Source organism: Urocitellus parryii, chromosome 9, assembly GCF_045843805.1.
Source record: "Urocitellus parryii isolate mUroPar1 chromosome 9, mUroPar1.hap1, whole genome shotgun sequence".
Lineage (NCBI taxonomy): Eukaryota > Metazoa > Chordata > Mammalia > Rodentia > Sciuridae > Urocitellus > Urocitellus parryii.
The window spans coordinates 140588712-140601272 of NC_135539.1; the positions used below are offsets into that span (position 1 = coordinate 140588712).

At 42.5% G+C, this 12561-nt stretch overlaps 1 protein-coding gene across 1 annotated transcript in view; it reads right to left on the reverse strand.

Annotated features, from left to right (window-relative positions):
* Nucleotides 1-12561, reverse strand: part of Dnm3 (dynamin 3) — a 431668-nt gene that overhangs the window by 294530 nt on the left and 124577 nt on the right. Inside the window, exon 5 of the mRNA XM_026388451.2 lies at nucleotides 47-145. Within this exon, the coding sequence (XP_026244236.1) occupies nucleotides 47-145 (99 nt within the window). The remainder of the gene's footprint in view (nucleotides 1-46; nucleotides 146-12561) is intronic.

A 12561-nucleotide genomic window follows, 5' to 3' on the forward strand; every position in this document is an offset into this window, starting at 1 on the left:
TCTCTGACACAGTACCAAGAAGGCCCTCTGCAGACCCAGGACGTACCCCTGCGAAGAGGCAGCAGCTTGTTCTCCAGCACGTCCCTGGCATCGGTCCCTTCGTCCATGAGATCCAGTTTGGTGATGACGCCGATGGTTCTCAGGCCTGCATCATAAACCAACCCGTTAGGACACCATCCGGAGGGGACTCACGAACTTCAGAGGCCACGCGTCTCCGGGCTAACTGTGCAGCTTGTCCTTTTCCTGTTCCTCTCTCTGACTGTGCCTCTATCCACTGCCACCCCCCAGTCTGGCCAATTTCTACACCAGGAGGAAGGTTTGGAAACCACCCATCTATATTCATTAGATGACTTTCCATTGATGAAAGAAAAACAGATGCGCCACAAAAATCCTCTAAACAGTCACACATCACCTAACCCGGGGGCTGTTTCCTGAGAAACACACCCTCAGTGGGTCTCATCACCGTGCAAACACCAGAGAGTGGATCTCCTTCAACCTGAATTGTGTGGGTGGCTCTGAGTGTGATCTCTGATGCTATAAGGTGAGATGTAGGAGAATGTGAGATACAGCAGGCACCAGTGGAAGACGGCAGACGGAATTACAGCCAACCTTTATGGGTGTGATATACTCTAAAAACAGTACGGTAAATAAGCTAGTAATGCATTTATTGTCAAGTATTATGTGATCACATAATTGCACTGTTTCACTTTCTGACCACCAGCAGTACAGTAGGTTTGTTTACACAGACATCACAACAACACAGGAGCACACACGGCCAACCACGTCATGATAGCTGTGATGTCACCAGGCAATGTGAATTTCCAATGCCATTACAACCTTATGGGGCCGCCGAGATGTATGCAGTCCGTCACTGACCAAAGTTGTCACGCTGCACATGATCATGTATGAATTTACTTTTGAACCACACATGAATGGAAACCATACATTTTAACTTTCTGCCCAAGTATCCCACCTGATATGGATTTTAAAAATTTTTTTTTACCTTATTAATAAACAAATAGGCTATGCACGAACCAATGACGCAAGTGAGCTGCAAACCAGGGTCATCACTGACCCGGTCCTGAGCACTTGAAGTTAAAGAAATAAAAACTAAAAAGGCTAAGAATAGGGTACAGAACAGTGCCACCACCAAAAACACACTCATGGGTCTCACAGCACTATTTCTTAGAAGAGGAAATCTGATTTAATGGAAAGAAGACTGAACTAGGAATGAGCTTGGGGTTTGGCCTGAAGGCAAGTCACCTACCCCTCAGGGTCTTGGTTTCCCTCATCTGCAAAATACAGACTTGGAGACCGAGATCCCTAAGGTTCCTTCCAGTAATCAAAGAGTAAGAGCTTAGATTTTCCCAGCACATCAGATGGGTGGAGTTTGTCCTTGGTCTTCTTCATCACGTGGACACTGCTTGCCTCATGATTCGTATGAGGTTCATGTCTCTGGATTTCCAGGTCACTGGAACACACAGACTCATCTTTTACTGGAAACGACTCCAAAATAATAATGGCTGGTATGTTTTACGCCAGCTATGGACTTAAATGGCTCATTTATCTTAAATCATCCAATTCTACTGATTTTTGAAGATGAGGAGACGAAGGCAGAGAGCAACTAACTGGGCAGTGAGTCGGGTGGTCGGGGTCCGGAGCCCCCGCTTTTAGCCAGTTTACTGCTTCTCACAGTAAGCTGGGGCGGGGTGGGAGTACATGGCATGGCTTGGGGGGTACAATTTGGGACAGGTAAAAGACATGGGAGAGGACTGCAGACAAAAATTAAAAATGGAAGCCCAGAGTGTGAAGGCTAGCTCAATAGACCCGCAAAAGCAGAAAACTGAATTCAAGAAAACCAAGAGTAGGAGCCCAGAGGTGATCCTTTAATTTAGAGCCTATCAGAAAGGCTCAAGACTTGAGAGGTGGTAACTCTGAAGATAGTGGAGAGGGCCCTGACGGGGACAGGGGAGCTGAGAACAGGAGCCACAGTTGACGTAGGCAGGTTTCCGTGGCTGACGAAGGTGGAAGCTGCCCCTGGTCTGTGCTGGCAGGACTGTGCAGGTTTGTCCTCTGGGAAGACTGACCGAGAGAAACCTCTGCATGCGAGGCACACGGCTCCTGGGGGTCAGGTATTGAAAGAAGGTAATTAATTGAGTCTCTGCATACTAAATGGCAAGATCTGCTCTCCCCAGTGCAGTTCCCTAGTCTGACTTCCACAAAGGGCGGCTGGCAGACTATCACCTGACCCACCCTAGCAAGAGGTGGGAGAACTGGGCATGGGGAGACTAACCATCCCAAGAGAAAAACCCAGCTGCTGACATTCAGAGGAGCCCGAACTAAACAGCCCAATCAGTCACCCTGTCATGAAGGAGACCACCTAGCAAGTCAGGCTCACCCACAAGGGGCTTTGGGCAATATTGTACCAATAACTATGCATAGGTAATGCAAAAGAGAGAAGGAATTTTTGTCATTTTTATTAATACCCTCAGAGAGGAAGGAGAAATCATTGCTTTCCTGGAACAAGAAGAAAAGGCCATCAAAAGAAGGTGCATGCGAGAAGTCCCAGTGATTAGAAACGCAAGATGGAGGTGAGGAACCTTCCAGAAAACAAAAGAAAAAGAAGTAAATAATAGAACAAAACATCCTTAAAAGCTAGAGAGATGATCTTGAAGCTCCAATATCTGAGTACCTGGCATAGCAGGGAAAAAAAGATCAAATCGGAAAAGTGAGAGGGAGGGAGAGATCCTATTTAGAAATATGCTATAAGTCAAGGATATGAATTTGTAAACTGAGTGAGCTCACCAGGCCTCAGATACAATACAAACACCAGGAACAGATGAAAGATGCTAAAGAGCTCCCTGACAAATTTTAAAAGGTCACAATAAAAGGACTGAGAATCACTGTGCTGCCCCAGTCCTCCAAGGCGCAAGCCAGAAATGCAAAATCAATCCATCCATGTTTTCAGAACTCCAAGGGGAAAAAGTAATTTCCAACTTAGAATTCTAAATTGTCAATAGATGTGACAGTAGAAAAAGAGACTTTCAGATCTGCAAACTCCCAAAAGGTCTTACCCCCCTTTCTAATTTTCTTAGGTAGAGATTGAACAATGTGTCCACCAAACAAGGGAGTAAATCATCAAGAGGAAGACATGACGTCCGGAAGCAGGGACCAAACTGAGAAAAGAAGGCAATGTTCAGGACGGTGCAGACCCCAGGACGAAGCCCAGAGGGTAAGGAGAGGACACAGAGCCTGGGGCAGACTTCTTACAAACGCACACGCACACTCGCACACGCACATGATGCCTAATAAATCCAGAGACCCAGACTGCTTCAGGTGAGGCTGGAAAAGCTAGATACATAGAGAGTCCACAGACAAGAAGACACAATTACCTAACCCAAGACAGCACCATGCAAGAAAGGGGGACTAATCATAATTCACCCCCGGCTCAGCCATGACTTACATTTTCAGAATTTAAAAAAAAAATCATTCTCTAAATAGATTATGTCATCTTATCAAAATGCTGGATGATAAATGCCTGTGTGCGTGTGCGTGTGCATGCGCGTGCGTGTGCGTGTGCGTGTGTGTGTGTGTGTGTAGGTAGGTAGGTACAGGAGAGGGAAGCAGGACAGCCAATTCCCCTCCACATCAGGAAGTCAAAGAGAGAGCCATAGACCCCAAAAGAAAGAGCTAACAGGGTTGAAAGTAGCTGGTTCTGGAATCAGTCATCAGAAGCAGGAGGGATGGGCAAGGGTCTGCCGGTCTTTACTGAAAGGCTTTGGGATGGGCCTTTTAAAGGCTGTATGTGTTTATAGCTCTAATACAAATAAAAGCGGACTGTGAATGTGTTTTCCTTACCACTCCCTCACTCCTGAGAAGGCATCTGAGTCCACGCTTAGTGGGGCACCAGAAATGGGCAGAGGACTAGGTTCTTTTCACATTTCCTTGCACAAATAGGCAGCTTATAATGACCAAGGCCTCCCTGCTGGCACCCTCGAGACCTGCTTTAACGGTCTCAGAAAGTCACTGTCAGAAGAGATCTCCAAGGCTTTAGGAGCGCCCTGGAAACCGAAAGACCTGGACAAAACAGTCCATCACAGAGCCCTGACTGGGTGCCAGCCCTCATTAAGGACCCAAAACGAAAACCATATGAGGTAGGTACTTTTATTTTCTCAGTTATGCAGATGGAGAAAAGTGAGTGTTGGAAAGGAAAAATACACTTGCCTAAGGGGAAACGGCCTGTCCAGCCCGAGCTGGCGTCCAGCCAGGGACACTCCATCTTCAATCCTGTGTTCTCCAGCCCCTGCTCCGCTCATAGATCCTACAGGTGATTATCTGGGCTGCGTGGCAGCTAGCCCTATCATCTAGGCCTGTCTGTCCACAGATCTGAACGTTGGGCTGGGCGTCTCTTTCCAATCCAGAATTTGGGAAGGGGAACAACGTCCAGATTCAAAGGTGGTTATGAACCCCGTTAAGTAAGGAAGAATTAAACACGATTCTTGTCTCCCTACTAAAGGGAAAATAAAAGCCATCAATGAAAAGCTGACTAAAATTGTGATAATGTGGTTTGTGTTTCTCTTCAGTGAAGAACGACCATGATGATGAGTACCAGAGACTCCTGACGAAGACCTCAGTAAACACACCAGCCACTTCCAACAGCGGACACCACACCGCAGAGGTCAAGCAGACTGAGCCCCACCGTAAGCTCTAAGGCTAGTTTCCTCCCAGTAGGAAACGGCCTCCACAGGGTGACCACACGCCACGGTCATGCTTGCTGCCCTGGGAGAATGACTAACAACCTTCTAAAGAATGCCCTTCTGAAGGACAGATCACATGCTCACTCCAACTCATTAGGAGAATCACCACCCTTGGATTTCAACTTGAGCAGCAGGACTCTAGTCTGGCGTGGAAGGAGCTTGGATGTCACCACTCCATCTCAACCACAGGTAAAGAGACAAACTGAAAAGCCACAACTCTTTGTAGGTCAGCAGACATATGAGCTCAGAGGGTAAACGGCTACCAAACCTGATCCGGAGAAGCCAGTGAGTAGAGAGGATCACAATCGACCGGAGCAGAAGTCCACGACCAGAAACTTCCGCGTCAATGCTGAAGTAGGAAAATGTAAGTAGGAATTGCTAGAGGTCACCTGTCCGACACAAAGGCAATCTTCTGAGACTCAAGGGAGTTGCTAATTATCACCTCAGGACAGCAGACCACTGTAGGAGATGGTGGTCTCAGAGGCGCGGCTTCCTCCTGATGAGGAAGGAAAATCTAGATCACGGCTGCTGAGAAAACAGCCAAAGACTCGGTGTGAGCAACCGTCAGAGCTGAACCCAGGTTTCTTTGGGAGTCTGCACATTGTTCTGAGTTTCACTTCCAGAAGCTCAAGCAGGTTCTCGGTGAATACTAGAGAAAAGAACGCCCTCATGTTTCTGGCACTGAGAACAGTAACCAGTGGGAAACACGCCAACGCCTCCGTTCCCCGGAACGTGGTCAGCACTCGGAGAAACTCTCTAACCAGGCCCTCATTTACAGGGTCTCTGCAAGGCTGAACATATCTGAGGGAAGGAGGATATTCACCTTTTAGTCTCCTCCAGACTTCCACAGCGAGGAGGAGAAACACCCACTCCAGCCCAATCTAGCCACCCTGTCCTGTCTGAAGGGGACAGAGTGAGGAGGAGACCAAGAAGCACGTAGGAGGTCCACGCTCCTGAGGCACAGGCTCATTAGATATGTGACCTGATCACAGGATCACAGAATGCTTCCTCTCACTCCACACATCACCACACATTAATGAAGGCCTATTTCCCATAGTTACTTACATACGGTACATCACATATTGACAAAAAAATTTACAAGGTATATTAAAAGGCAATAAATAAATAAAAATGGAAGAAAGCCAGATCTCACTGGGGTGTTGAAATTATCAGACTGGAAATTTAGAACAACTGTGATTAATATCCTAAGAGCTATAATGAATATATATATATGCATACATACACATATCCTCCAAGAACAGGCGGGCAATCAAAACAGGGAGGCACAAATGCTAAGAAAAAAATCAGAAGTGCTAAACATCAAAACCACTGTAACAGAAATGAAGAATGCCTCTGACAGATTCATTAGGAGACGGGACACAGCTGAGGAAAGAATAACTGAGCTTCAGGCTATCTCAACAGAAACTTCCCAAAATGGTAAAACAAAGGAAAATTTGAATTTGAAAAAAAAAAAAATCAGGGCTGGGGACATAGTTCAGTTGGTAGGGAGCTTGTCTCGCATGCACAAGGCCCCGAGTTCAATCCCCAGCACCACCAAAAAAAAAAAAAAAAAAAAAAGCAGAATAGAGACTACACCAGAGCTTTAGGACATCTATATAGGTACAATATCTGCACAACAGGAATACCAAAAGAAGAAGAAAGGGAGAAAGGAACAGATAACGAGGGAGTAATGACCGAGATTTATCCCAAAATGAATGTCTGAACCAAACCACAGACCCAGGAAGCGTAGAAGACACTTAGTGGTATAAGTACACCAAAAACCTACACCTAGACCGATTCTGTTCAAATATAAAAAAGAGAAAATTCGTGAAAAGGGCCAGAGGGGGGTTAAAAAAAACAACCCAAACTATAGATTTTTAAAGATAAGAAATACATCCAATTTCTCCTCAAAAACCATGCATGCAAGATAACAGTGGAGTGATGTATTCAAAGTGCTGAGAGAGACAGAGAGGACATCAACCTAGAATTATGTACCCCGTGAAAGCACCCCTTGAAAGTTAGGAGAAATAAAGACTTTCTCAGACTAACAAGAATTGAGGGAATGTGTGGCCAGTAAACTGCTATTCAAGAAATGTTTAAATGAATTCTTTAGAGAGGGAAAATGATATAAGTCAGAAACTTGCATTTACATGAAGAAAGGAATAGCACTGGGGAAAAAGGTGGAAACATTTTATCTTGATGATGATGATGATGATGATGATGATGATGATGATGATTTGGTACCAGCTATTGATCCCAGGGGCACATGACCACTGAGATGTGTCCCCAGCCCTTTTTTGTGTTTTATTTAGAGAGAGGGTCTGGCTGAGTTGCTAAAGGCCTCACTAAGTTGCTGAGGCTGGCTTTGAACTTGGCAATCCTCCTGCCTCAGCCTCCCAAGTTGCATGTGTATTGCCACCATGCCTGGACTTGTTTATTCTTAATGATCTAACAGATAACAGTTTGTGCAAAATAATAGCAACAATATATTTGATTAGTATTCTCATTCAAATGCTTGTATAGTGACATGAATAACAATGAAACAAGAGATAGAGAAGAATTAGGATTGTTACGTTATTATAAGGTACTCACACTACTCATAAAGCAGTACAGCTGTATATTTGAAAATGGATATGAATTAGTTATAAGAGTACATTGCAAACTCTAAAGCAAGCACTTAGAAGGTTTTAAAAAAAAAAGAGTACAATTCATACATTAAAAGAAGACCGAAAATCAGATCATAAAATGCTGAACTGGAGGCAAAAATGTCAGAAAAAGAGTGGAAGGCAAAATTAGAAGAAAGAGGCTGGGCTGGGGCTCAGTGGTGGAGCACTTGCCTAGCACAGGTGAGGCACTGGGCTCAATCCTCAGCACCACATAAAATGAATAGATATCTATCAACAACCAACCAAATATTTAAAAATGAACAAAGAACAAAGAAGAAATAGAAAATAATAAAAATGATATATATTAACCTAATTATAATAGTAATCACTTTGAAAGTCAATGGTCAATGCAACTATTTAAAGACAGAGATGGTCAGAGTGGATTATAAAAAGACCCATAAAAAATGATCCAATAATATGCTACCTACAAAGATTCTATTTGAAATGTAAGAACACACATAGATTTAAATAATAGACATGTATCATGCTAGCATTAATTTAAAAAATTGGAGTAGATCTAATTTCACACATGTATAAACGTTCTGCTCAGCAAAAAAGAAGATTAAGAGAGACTGGGGTAGTGGCTCAGTGGTAGAGCACTTGCCTCACATGTATGAGGCACTGGGTTCGATTTTCAGCACCACATATGAATAAAATAAAGGTCAACAACAACAACAAGATATTCATTGGTTCAAAGAAAACAATATTAAGAAAGACAAGCAGAGAAATGAAAAAAAAATATTTCTCACACATGCACATCTGATAAAGGACTGTTATCCAAAATACAGGAAGAACTCTTAAAACTCAACAATAGGAAAACAACTCAATTTAAAAAACTGGAAAAACACCTGAACAGATACCCTGGTGATGGAGATAAGCAGATAGCAATGAGCATATGGGAAGATGTTCACTATCACGTGTCATTAGGAAACAGCCACACAGTGAGGCACCCTACCTACCTACCAGACTGACCGAAATCCACAAAACTGACCCCACCAAACATTGGCAAATGCAGGACCGGAGCCCTCTTCCATCAGTGTGGGAATGGAAAACGGCAACGATGGAAGATGGTTTGGTGGTTCCCAACAAAACTAAACATGTCATATCACATGATCTGGCAATTGTGATCCTTTGTATTTACCTAAGTGAGTTGAAAATGTTGGACTGTTTACAGCAGATAAATGTGGAAGCAATCAAGACGTTCATCAGAGGTGAATGGATGGACTATGGTACATGGAGACAGTGGGCTATTATTCTAAGAAGAAATGAGCTAGCAAACCACAAAAATACATGGAGCAAACTTATATTACTAAGTGAAAGAAGCCATTCTCAAAAAGGCTAGCTACTGTTTGGTTTCAACTGTACATCATTCTAGAAAACTTCAACCATGGCAACAGTAAGATCAGTGTCCACCGGGGTGAGAAGGGGGGATGCACAGGCAGAATACCCGAGAATTTTTAAGGCAATACAACTATCCTATACACACTACAAGGGTAGATATGTCATGCCACACTTGCTCAAATCCACGGGATGTGTAACACCAAGAGGGGATCCTAATGTGAGCCTTGGACTTTGGGTGATGGTGACGTGAGTGCAAGTTCAACTGTAACAGAAGTACCGAGAGGGGGATGGGAGTGTGTGGACACTCTCTGTAACTTCTGTTTAATTTTGTGGTGTACCTAGAACTGCAAGTTTGTTAATTTAAAATTAAATAACAGTACCTGTAAAGTATACAGCATAAAACCGCTCAGTAAGCGAAGGCTGTCATCTCACCAGTCCCTATAACGTCCCCTGGCTCCAAGCCCAGCCAAGCCCATGCCTCTCAGTTTCCGTGGGACCTCTGTCCCCGCCTCCCCATCTTCACCATGCCACCCCTTCAGCTTTGAGTATCCTGACCCTCTTTTCTTTTCTTGGTTGACTTCTATCCATCCTTAGGAATTCACGTCAGGCCCTCCTACAGGTACTCGACCAGGGCCCTTTCTCTGCACCCCCAAAGCTCCATATGCACACTGAGACCGAAGTTCTTACCCAACTCCGGGAATTTGCTTATACGTCTATCTTGCCCTCTAGGCATGACGTCTTAGGGACAGGAGCTACCTATAATCTACTTATTCTAAGCCATTCATGTAGGTGCCAAACACAGTGGGAATTCAATAAATGTTTATTTATTAAGTGAATGAATTAATGAAAAATATAAGCTTATGTATTTTTCTTAGGCTCTCACAAGACTTTGGAATGCAAATTCCAGAGGAGATACATGATCTCGCTCTTCCATGATACCTAGGTCTTCTGTCAGCACACAGTGATTTTCTCATAAGAACACTGCCATTTCTTCCATTTATATGTGCAACTAAATTATAAGTAGTGTGTTTTTTCATCTAATTAAAAAGTGAGACAAATCCAAGCCACGAACCACATTAGCAGTTGCCAGAAAAGTAATCTGGAACACTGTGTACACTAAAACAACAGCAATGAAAAAAAATCAATGTAGACTTAATGTGAAAATATATACAGTGAAATTAAAAACAGACTGAGGAAATTAGATGTCCTTCAGCTAATGCGTTTTTTGTTGTTGTCGTTTCAGGTTCTGGTGAGATGGGGGATTTGAAATAAATGTTGTTCTTTCAGCTTGGCAAAGATGATGGAATATTTTATTTCTAAAAGCAATCAGTGATGAATACAAAGAGTCTCATCTTTTTTTCCTATAGGTTTCCCATGAATATCGCTAACTTGTTACCTCCACCTATTCTGAGTAACACAGTTTTCATCCTGAAAATCAGGTAGTATACTTTCCTGTGATACTAAGTAAAATATTAAGTAAATAATAGAAAATGTAAAAGTGACTGTCACTAATATTGGTGAAAGGGAGGGGGAGGAAGAAAAGAGAAAGAAAGGAGGAGGAGGTAAGAAAATAAAGAATTACTTCAAAAATAAGAAAAATCTAGGCACAGAGTGATTCTTTACTAAAAAATTGTTCTCCAAATTAGACTGAAGTATGAGGACACAAAAGGAAGAAGTCCACAGCTTGTTGCCTGAGCGGTTTCCCTCTCTTTTGGCACATGGCTAAATCATGTTCCGGGTCTCGCCGACAACTGAGTTGGTCTCACTAACATGGTGTCTGTGGCTGAGTGACAGCAAGCGGAATGTGAGCACAAAGGACACGTGCCACTCCCCGGGTTGGTCTAAGCGACTTCCCACGTCTGCCCCTGTATACTCTGGCCTTCCACTTGCTGGATTGACCATAGTAAGTCCCTCAGGGGATGGGGAAGAAGCCAGGTCTTCAGAATGACATCATGGAGCAGCAGCACGGGACATGGGACATCCTCCTAGGACTCCTGTTTGCACCACTGCGTGTCTGAGTCCACTTATTACTACAGTAACAGACAGTGGTGATTTGAGAGCCGGAGCGAGAACCTGGCATAGGAAGATGAATTAGCAAGAAAACAAATACTGTGAGTTGGAAAGAGGATTCATGTAACACAGCAGTTGCTCATTTTGTAAACCTGATGTGTATGAAAAATTTTAAGGTAAACTAAGTACCTGCTAAAAGGAGAATCTGTTAAGAGCCACAATTTTAGTTTGTTATAATTGCTCCTTGCTGCTTAAAGCAAAGTAGTTCAAAAGGATAGGAGTTCGTACAAAAAACTTACTATTTTAGAAGAGATTTGGGTCTATTAAGTTTGAAATAGCCAACCATTCCTATGACTCAAACTATAGAAAAGACTTGAAAAGGTTCTAAGCAACCAAAGTCCACTGATAATTTTCCCCCGGTGGCAAAGGGTTCAGTAATTTCTGCTTTAGGCAATAAGAGAATAACATAATTTGTACATAAATTTCTTCCATAAGCTACTAAAAAACTGGATGTAGAATATGGAACAATTGTTTTCTGACATTAAACACCAGGTCACACAGGACTGTGAAAAGTGAAAGAAGAGAATGAATGAAGTAAGCCATACAATTACCCACTTTCTGTTTGGAGACAAATTTCGGAACTACAGTGTAAGGAGGAAAATTCCAAGGAGATAACACCAGCCATGCTGAATTGAGGAGAAAAAAATTAGAGTTGAGCCGGGTGCAGTGGTGCATGCTTGTAATCCCAGCAGCTTGGGAGGTTGAGGCAGGAGGATTGTGAGTTCAAAGCCAGCCTCAGCAACTTAGCAAGCCCCTAAGCAACTCAGTGAGACCTTGGCTCAAAATAAAATATAAAAAAGGTCTGGGGATGTTGCTCATTTATTTATTGTTAATGTTTATTGTAAAATATGAAAATATTTGGAAATCAAAGAACATATATCTAAATAACCATGGATCAAAAAGGAAGTCAGGGGAAAATTTTAAAATATAAATAGTCCTCAACTTACTGTGATTCAACTATGATTTTTCAACTTTATGACAGTGGGAAAGCAATATTCAGGTTAGGTGTCCCTGGGTTAAATCTCCAGTACAAAAAAAAAAAAAAAAAAAAGATTAGAGTTGAAGGAAACCAAGGCACTAGATTTTTCAGAATAATGTACCGGAATAAAGGGTGTCAAGAAAGAGCCCCAGAAATTTTCTTAGGGGTCCTGTGAGTCTTTGAACACATCCTCACATAAGATAAAACTCCACACAAGTAGACAAACGACAACTTCAAGGTTTCTTTAAGCCAAATAATTGCCAAAGCTCAGACAATAATGGGAATCATTTAAGTTCCCACCAACTAGAATGGAGAGATGTCACTGAACATGGAATAATTAGTAGAGACATCAGGAGACTCAAATCTGAATAAACCCTACTGCAAACACACCCTTAAAAAAAAAGGGAAAAGAAAAAAAAGTGCATAAAAAAAATCAAACTGACCTTCAAATAATGTTACTAGGTGCAAAGACAAAAGTCGACACATTTTCAAAGAATATAGTAAAATTCTGTACTCAGTAAAGTAAAATTCAAAATATCCAATGTTTAAACAAAAACCACCAGAGGCATGAAGTCCAAATAAAATCAGATTCACAATTGATTAAAAAGAAGAAATCTGTTAATAGACTGTCACTTAGAATCAATAAAATTCAAAAATAGCATTAAAACATTATATAAAAAAAATATGCCCCAGCAGCTCAGGAGGTAAGACAGGAGGATCACGATTTCAAAGCCAGCCTCAGCAACAC